This window comes from Lygodium microphyllum, chromosome 13, assembly GCF_053477565.2.
Source record: "Lygodium microphyllum isolate KBCC chromosome 13, Lygodium_microphyllum_v1.1.10, whole genome shotgun sequence".
NCBI lineage: Eukaryota > Viridiplantae > Streptophyta > Polypodiopsida > Schizaeales > Lygodiaceae > Lygodium > Lygodium microphyllum.
This window is the reverse complement of record NC_141147.1, coordinates 31,056,981-31,065,219: the sequence shown is the minus strand read 5'-3', so window position 1 is coordinate 31,065,219 and position 8,239 is coordinate 31,056,981. Positions and strand designations below refer to the sequence as shown.

The 8,239-nt window shown below is 41.0% G+C and overlaps 1 protein-coding gene across 6 annotated transcripts; it reads right to left on the bottom strand.

Moving 5' to 3' along the window:
- Window positions 1-2,371: 2,371 nt before the first annotated feature.
- Window positions 2,372-7,927, bottom strand: LOC148026469 (uncharacterized). 6 transcript variants are annotated; one of them, XR_015692840.1, is made up of 5 exons: window positions 7,586-7,927; window positions 5,006-7,397; window positions 3,774-3,877; window positions 3,477-3,695; window positions 2,372-3,237 (listed from the first exon to the last, which is right to left on the bottom strand). XR_015692840.1 is itself a non-coding variant. In XM_087690907.1 (4 exons), exons 2-4 carry the CDS (start codon window positions 7,172-7,174, stop codon window positions 3,536-3,538), a joined length of 2,433 nt encoding a protein of 810 aa, XP_087547033.1. In that variant the 5' UTR covers window positions 7,175-7,397; window positions 7,586-7,926; the 3' UTR covers window positions 3,307-3,535. The 6 variants fall into 6 exon arrangements, 4 of the variants coding, with proteins under 4 accessions (XP_087547033.1, XP_087547035.1, XP_087547037.1 ...); XR_015692841.1 differs by having other exon boundaries at window positions 2,372-3,077; XM_087690907.1 differs by lacking the exon at window positions 2,372-3,237 and having other exon boundaries at window positions 3,307-3,695; window positions 7,586-7,926.
- Window positions 7,928-8,239: the final 312 nt, after the last annotated feature.

The following is an 8,239-nucleotide window of genomic DNA, read 5'->3' as shown; positions in this document are numbered from 1 at the left end:
GACCTTTACGTTGATTAAGCATGAGCCTGCTTTGAGGTTGCATGGAAGTAGAAGTATACTTTGAGACTACATGCAAGGTTCCATCCATGATTGGCTATCCCACAACACTCATAATGGAGAGAGGAACTACATCTTTGAAAGGACTACAAGAAGCTAGATACTTTGAAGAAGGATGCTAATGCCAAGGATGATTCTTCGAACAACTCCAACTCCAACCAAGATTGCAATTGTGCAATCAAGGCTATTGTGACCTTCCAATCTATCTTAGACTTATGTTGTCACTCCTCACAAGTTCCCAACCAAAGGGGGACTATGAGAGGATGATGGTAGTGGAACATTGTGGCATCATTCGTATTCTTGATGTAATGGTTCCTTGATTTGTGGCTTTCCACAGGCACCACCTTATTTGGTGGTTTTGAAATTTTGAAGCTCATGTGTCTTCAAGTTTATGATAGAAGGTATAACAAGTTGGTTTTGCTCCTAGTTGATTCACACGTAAGGAAACCCTTTGGTAGAATGGTTGAAGGCATTATGATGTGCTTCTATGGGATTGTTCATGATGGGCAAAGGGATTCAACCATTCTACTTTCTAGGATCAAAGTTCAAGTATGATCAATGGCATCAGTGTCTTCTCCAAGGCACCTTAGTGTTGGCTTGATCACCCAAGGCTTGGTATCCATGGTTCTATTTGTTGTCATTGGTGTATGTATTATGGTGTTATAGGTTTCTATTAGACACTACTATGGTAGGCACAAACAACCTTTACCACAGAACGGGGAGAGTTAGCATACACAATCAAGCCTTTCGACTTGATCAATGCATTGAGCACATTCCAACGATTAATATGCACAATCAAGGACATGTTGCAAAAATGGCTCGAGTATTTGTAGACAACCTTTATGTTAACTCCAGTCGGAATAAACATAAAAAAGTTGCAATTATTCTTTGAACAATGTAAGCAATATCACTTCTCTTAATCCTTGAAGTGCCAATTATGAATGAAGCATGGACTCATCTTAGGTCATGTTATATCCAAGTACAACATAGCATTACATATAACCAAGATTTGAATGATAATGGTAGTGCTAGTGGTTTCTAAGGACTTAATATATTATCATCATTGTGTAACTTATTATATTGATCACCCAAGATCTAAGAAAGTATCGGCTTTATACATATTAAGGCCATTGCATTATCACTTGGCACTTAGTGGGGCAACTCATTTATGTTAACACTTGTAGTTTATTAGTCAACCTCTTGTAATGGCCAACCTAATGCCACATATTTGATCATTCTTCTTATCATTATTATGTTGCATTTTATTGGAGAACGCAACTAGAGGTACCATAACTAGCCATCTAAGGGCTACATACCTTGGTGGTATTGTACTTCTCCTACTTTCAATAACAAATTCCATTACATGTTCATGATTATTGTCTTGCATTTGTTGGAGAGGGACTGAAGGCACCATAGCTAGTTATCTAAGGGCTACATACCTTGGTGGTATTATACTTCTTGTGCTTTCCATGACAAATGGAAATCAATATTGAAAGAAAAAGGAATTGATTCAATGTTACCATGGCAAGTCATCAAGCAATGGAAAAATCAAGCAACTTTGCAATTTGGAAACATGAAAGATGGAGTACTAAAGCAATCAAAATGTTTAAGAAAGGTAAACTATGGATCACAAATGAGCTTACACCAACACAACTCAATGTATGGCTAGGCAAAATTGCCAAGATGATGACACCTAGGAGTGCAAATGGGCAATTTATTGAGGTAGCAAAGTCAATATACATGAGTTCAAAAAGCTTAATCACTAAATGGGCAATTTATCAAGGTAGCAAAGTCATCATAAAAGCACCAAGTTACGTTTGGGTCACAATGTATCAACTTTGATAACTTTAGTTGGTTTTCTTTTGGGTGTTGATGGTGCATTGCCATGGTTTCTTTTTGTGCCAATGGTTCCCTCGAGTAGATTGTTACTAAAAACTTTGATTTGTGTCTTTGTCATATATGCCTTTTATGTGTCTAAAAGGACTATTATCTCACATATACACACACACTCTCTCTCTTTCTCTCTCAAAGACTATTATGCATGTACCCAAATCCCTTCATAGTAGCCCTATTAGCAAGAGAGCCAAGTGCTCTCACACTTGTACGAGTCTACTTTCTTCTTGTTTATTTGCTTTATCCACTTGATTTGAGATGATTGCTAGGTACAAAAGAACCAAAATCAAGCAAAGAATTCATTTGGGGAGGATACACTCATGCAGCCATTGGACAAGAAAATCATATTGATGACTCTTACCACCCTAAACCCTAAAAGATGAGCAGACTTATCCATTATTTTGTACCATATCTTAGAAAGGCACTTGAATCTGGCAAAAATATAGATAGGCTTTACCCATTTCCACATGACATAAGCCCAAAAAAGTACATCATGTGCCAAATTTTACAAAGCCTTAACCATGTCATCCTCGACTTCTTTACAGCCGACTTTACTTTGTGTAAAACTTTGAGCGATACCTGGCTGTTCCTAGTTAAGCACTCGCTTTGTACAAATAATGAGCTATATCTGATTATTGCCCTGTTATTTCCTTCTCAAAGCCCCACACTGAGAAACTACTCCAACTACCATAAGCCAACCGATGCTGTCAATTGATTTACAGAGCTGTATCAGAAGGGATCGAGGATGTATAGCACATGCTCCCACACTGCACATTGATTGACATCCCGGACTAGAATGTAGTCTTTCTAAATTGGCATTATTATTCCCACACATTGCCCAAATACATTTATGGTTATGCACTGCATACAATATGTGTTCATCGAAGGGGACTCTCAAACTCACAAAACCACTACCACAAATCCACAGATCCTCAGGTGAATCTAATGGAGGGTACAATACCTATGACGAGTGAGTTTTGTCAAACTGCACCTCATATTAGCTTTAAGAAAATGTGCATGTCCCATTCTTAAGTATATCATCCTTTGCTGTTACAGATTCTGGAGACCACTTTAAGAAAATGTGCATGTCCCATTCTTAAGTATATCGTCCTTTGCTGTTAAAGATTCTGGAGACCAGGCAGGAGATATTAAACACTCAAACACTGTCCTGCAAGCGTATCAAAGACAGTTTGATAGAAGAGAGGATATGCAGAGTCCATGGCAATCATATAAATCTCCTAATTGAGTACCGGCCAGCTGTGCAAATTCCTAGGTAGAGCTTCAAATCTGCTTCAGATTAATGAACTGTTCAAACACCTCTTTTCAAGATTATTTTGCTTTCCAACTTAACAAAAATGTGTAAAGCCTCTATGATGTATGTGTAAAAGCCTCTATGCTGTACAAAACTCAAAGCCACAGCAGTTGGACAAGACTTACCAAGTCCAACCTGCCATTGAGTTGGGTTCTCAAAATCAACACAGCCACTTTGAATCAAAAATTGTAAGGGATCTAGAATACAGATGTACCATTGAGAGTAAAAGACTGAAGCCTTGAAATAACTGGAGCTTGAAGCAATCCGAAGCAGTCAGGCAGCCTCTTTTATAGCTTGAAGTCCCACTTTCAGCTCTCTTGTAACGCATGCAGTTTTCCGAGCTGAAGGAGACTCCTCTAGCAGTTCAACAAGACCGCCATGTTTTCCCTTGGCAGCACTGACATACAAGCCTTTCTGAAGGGGACAAATGAACCTGTTTGTGCAGAACATGTGTAAAAATTTTCCCCCTACCAGTATTTTACAGAATTTTCTGAATGAGCTCAAGACACACCTGGTTATCTTGGGATGAGCTGAATTCTGACTTCCAGTGAATGAAAAAAGCCCCTGCAGCCCACAGGAGATGCAAAACTCTTTGGCTCTGATATTGCAAATCAACTGCTACAAATCTCAATTTAATACGAAATATTAAATAAAGAGCTGCAGTAGCTACTACGCATAGAAATGTCTAATGTCATGCAGATTAGCATTGACAGATTACAGCTTGTATGTTCCTCATCTTTGTGTCTTATGAGGGGGATCAAGTATCTACTTTCACAACTTTGGTCTGAATATTACCTACAAAAGCACACTTTCCTGGCCACCATATTCCTGGCCTGTACCATGCAAGTTACTGTCGATCATGTTAAGATCTTCATGTTGCTCGTACCATTGATCATGTTAAGATCCTCACATCACTCAAAGCCAACTCTAGCAGTTTTCAAATGTTTGATTTTACTTGTAAAATGTAAAGCATCCTCAGAAGATTGATGGTCTATGTTCTCTTAAGGGATAATTCTCTATTCGAATACAAGTTGTACAAAGTTTCTCTTTTCATTTCACACCTCTCATTTTTCACTTCCTTGCTTCCTAGCTCTCTCTACTCCTCCTGCACTCCCTATCTTTGCCTCCCCATTCCCTTACAAGGCTTGAAAAGCAACACAAAATCTGCAGACTTAGAACACAAAGGAGCGTGTGTGACAGTGTTACTCTGATAACGAAAATATAGCAAACGTTCAGGTATCTGGCTGCAATAAAATAAATATCCTTTCCTAGTGAACATGAGGCTAAACCAGCTGAGCAACATTGTCTATATTGCAGAGGCCATCACAAAGCCTGACAGAGATCCATCACCAGGTCTGACTCTACAGCATGAGATCCTCAAAAATGGGAACCTCACCCATGTTGATGCAGCCCAGATCCAGTAGAAGAGTAAACCAGCTACACACAATGAGTGGTTGAATGAATCTTCAAAATATTGTGACCTAAGAACTCTCTTTTTCTTATTTCAACCCACACAAGTATCAAAAGTATATGTCTCAGTTACATCAGCTAGTCAGTTCAAGGTAACATATCACATACACATCCTCTTAGATTAGATTAATTTAGGCAAGTAGTTAGAAGACAGCAAAGCTCCCTCATCAAGCAATAAGCAAACCATGAACAACCATTCTAAGGCAGAGGGGTAGATTGTAAATGTCTTGCACTGATCAAAACACAACAGAAATTCTTAAACTTTAGCCTTACCTTAAGAAATGATAAGAGTGGCTGTTGATCCTGCAGCTCCCCTTTGAAAGTATCTCCTCTATTGACATCTCCCGTAAGCTCTCGCAATTGCTGAGCTATTTCCTGGAGCAGCTTCAATTCCATGTTTTCTTTTCTCAAAGAGTCTATTGCTTGCTTCATGAAAACCCTTTCACCTTCAAGAGCCTGCAATCTTACTTTAAGTTCCCTCACATCTTCTCCAGATGTGTTTGGATGCACATCATTTCCATCCAACAAACTTGTTTGAACTGTCTTGTCCACCTCTGCTTCACAGCCTTCAGGCTCAACAGAGATTAATGGGTGTTTTCTAGTCATTTCTTCACATTCCTCCTTATAAACTTTTCCAAAATTCTGTGCATTGTTAGTTTCCCTGGATTCTATGGCTTGATCTCTAATGTCACCATACTCCACCACCGAAACAGAATCACTTATGACAAAAGCATCCCTACTTTCAAGCTGGACTTCATAGACGTCATGTATACCCTCACCAGAATCCAATCTGCTCTCTCCATAGAAATTCTCCTGTCTGATAGAAGCTCTACCCTCATCTATAGTGAGTTCTGTGATTCTGCATGCTTCTGTTTCTGGTACGTTGTCTTTGTTAAGGAGTGATGAACTTTCCTTGCTGGTGCCATTTGACATTCTAGAAGAAGCACATTTATTGTCCTCACATTTCTCCACTGAGAAGTCCAGTCTTCTTTCAGATAATACATCTCTGGAAGACTCCCACCTAGGGCTTGGGCTGGTTTCGAAGTCCTCTTGATTTGTTCCTAAATGTTCAAATCGTTCCTCCAAGCGTTTTACACGCGCCAAAATAGACATACTTACTGCCTCTAGACTCTGTTCTTGTGGATGTATTTCAGTACAAGTTTCATGCTGCTCAAAAGGGCCAGGACACTGCACTCCATCTTCCTGTCCTCTGTGTTTTTCCCAAGCCACTCTTGTTTGAGAAGAGCTATTGTGTTTCCCATGACTTCCATTTATCCTGTCCGCTGTGGTCCAGAGCTCAGCCCCAACCTGTTCTTCATCATAATCATTGTCAACAGCAACAGAATAATCCAGTCGCTCCATTATCACATCATCAGAGATGGAATACGTAGAATGATTGCCATATTGCATACCTAACCTCTTGTTTTGATATTGGAATTCCCTGTCACTATTAACGGGTGTGCAATTTATGTCAGTTTGCCAGTGGCATTTTTCAGATTTTGATTCCATCAAAGGAAGAGATGATGTGCTCTCGCCTTCCAAAAGTAACAGTTCTCTGTCTTTGCAATCTTCCAAATAGTTGCCTCGAATGATGTCAGGTACCAATTCTCCTGCTTGTATTCTTGCAAACACTTTCCTGTAGGCATCTATTTCAGCTTGGAGAGTCAGCAGGTCATCTTCCTTTTCAAGAAGAGCTTCTCTAAGTAAAGCAATAGCTTCCTGGCTGTGAGCATTTCTCTCTTCTGCAACACGTTTATACTGTTTTGCTTCCATCAAAAGCCCTGATTTTTCTTCCTGAAGGCGTGCAATCATTGCCATGGCTTCATTTGCAGCAGTTGCTGATGCACATCTCTCCTGCTCCAGTTCCTCATATAGCCTTTTCAGAGCTTTCCGTTCAGATACAAGAGCTTCCCTCAAGGCCAAAGCGTCAATTTCAGCTCTGCTATTCTGGAAGGAAGTCTCGAAGGGATGTGCCTCAGAAGACATCTCATACTTCCTCTTAACATTTGCCCTATGGATCCTTTTATTTGAAACATTGTTCCTGCCAACATCATCTGTAGTGCAAGTCTGTACAATGTTTGGATTTCGGTCATTGATCATTCTGCCATGTAACCTGCTTTCATCCTCTGGTTTTGAAGATTGATCCTGCAAAATTGACGATCGGAAATGCCGATCTGTTTCAGAAACTTTGGCAGAATCAGCTTTAATGTTTGGTATCAAAGAATCATATGACTTCTGACGGTGGCCTGCACCTGTGTCCCTCGCCCTTAAGTCCTCAATGTTGTCCCTCCAGTCTAAGGCACTATCACCTGAAATGACATTCGCTGTACTGTCAAATTTTCTCTTTACTGTCCGCTCCCAACAACTGTTCACTTTATTGCTCAGATTTAGCATGGAGAGTTCTGACGCATGACTGTAATCTTTCAACACACCTTCCTCCATGACGCAACAGAAATTGCAAAGAGCACGGATATATGTGTGCAATCATCTCTTCCCTCATCGTAAATCAACCAGGATTGAGAATCATGTAAGCATCTCCAAACCACTTCTTCATGTCTTTGACGAAGCTCACAAAACCGTCATGGAGAAGAGCAAACCAAGAACTGGCGGCTTGATTGAAGGTATGGAAGATGATAAGCTTAATTTGCACACAACGAGCAGGAGTCTGCAGTTGACAGGTTGAGACAGCCTGTTAACGAGAGGAGTTCGGGAGAGAAACCCTACGGTACACGGAATCATGTACACGAATTGATCATGGAGAGACAGGCAGAGAGAGACGCAGACACGGCATACACACAGAATGAGGGCCTTAGGAATTCCTGGATTCTGTGAATTCCGTGACATTGAACTTACATTTCTTTTGTGCGGGCGATCGAGGCTTCGAACAAGGAACGACGCAGGGAAGAGCTTTCGAGGAAGGGATCAAGCTGCAGCGCGATGCATCACCATGGACGTCGAGGTAGATATGCTGGTCCTGTTACGGCACGGCCAAGGCGGGCGAGGGCGGGAAGCACGCGCAGAAATGGAGGAGAGACAGGTGAAGCGGCCGAGAAGAGAAAGGCAAGGGGACCCTTATTTCGTTGTACTTCGTTTCTTTTTCTCCGCTTTTAATGAAAGAAGGAGAAGAAGAGGAAAGCGAGGGGAGGGCAAAAAAAAGCTCCCGAAAAGTTCACCACCCTGAATAGATTTTCCCAGCCAGCTCTCTCTCTCTCTCTCTCTCTCTGTGTCTGTGTTTCTCCCCATTTTAATAAACGGTTCGCCGAAGCGACTGCAACTCTCTAGGCTGGCTAGGTATGCTACATTGTTATGGGGTGGGTCCGCTTACCCAAATTTAGCATCTCTTCCCTCTGCTTCTCTCTTCGTAATTACACCACCCTAAATCCATCTACTCCACGGTTCCCGTTTCCATACACAAGGTCGTTATTTCGTTGTCTTTGCACACAACCAAACTTCAAAGCTTTAGAACCCACTCACACTCCAAAGTCCAGAGTATTCACGTGAGGGAAC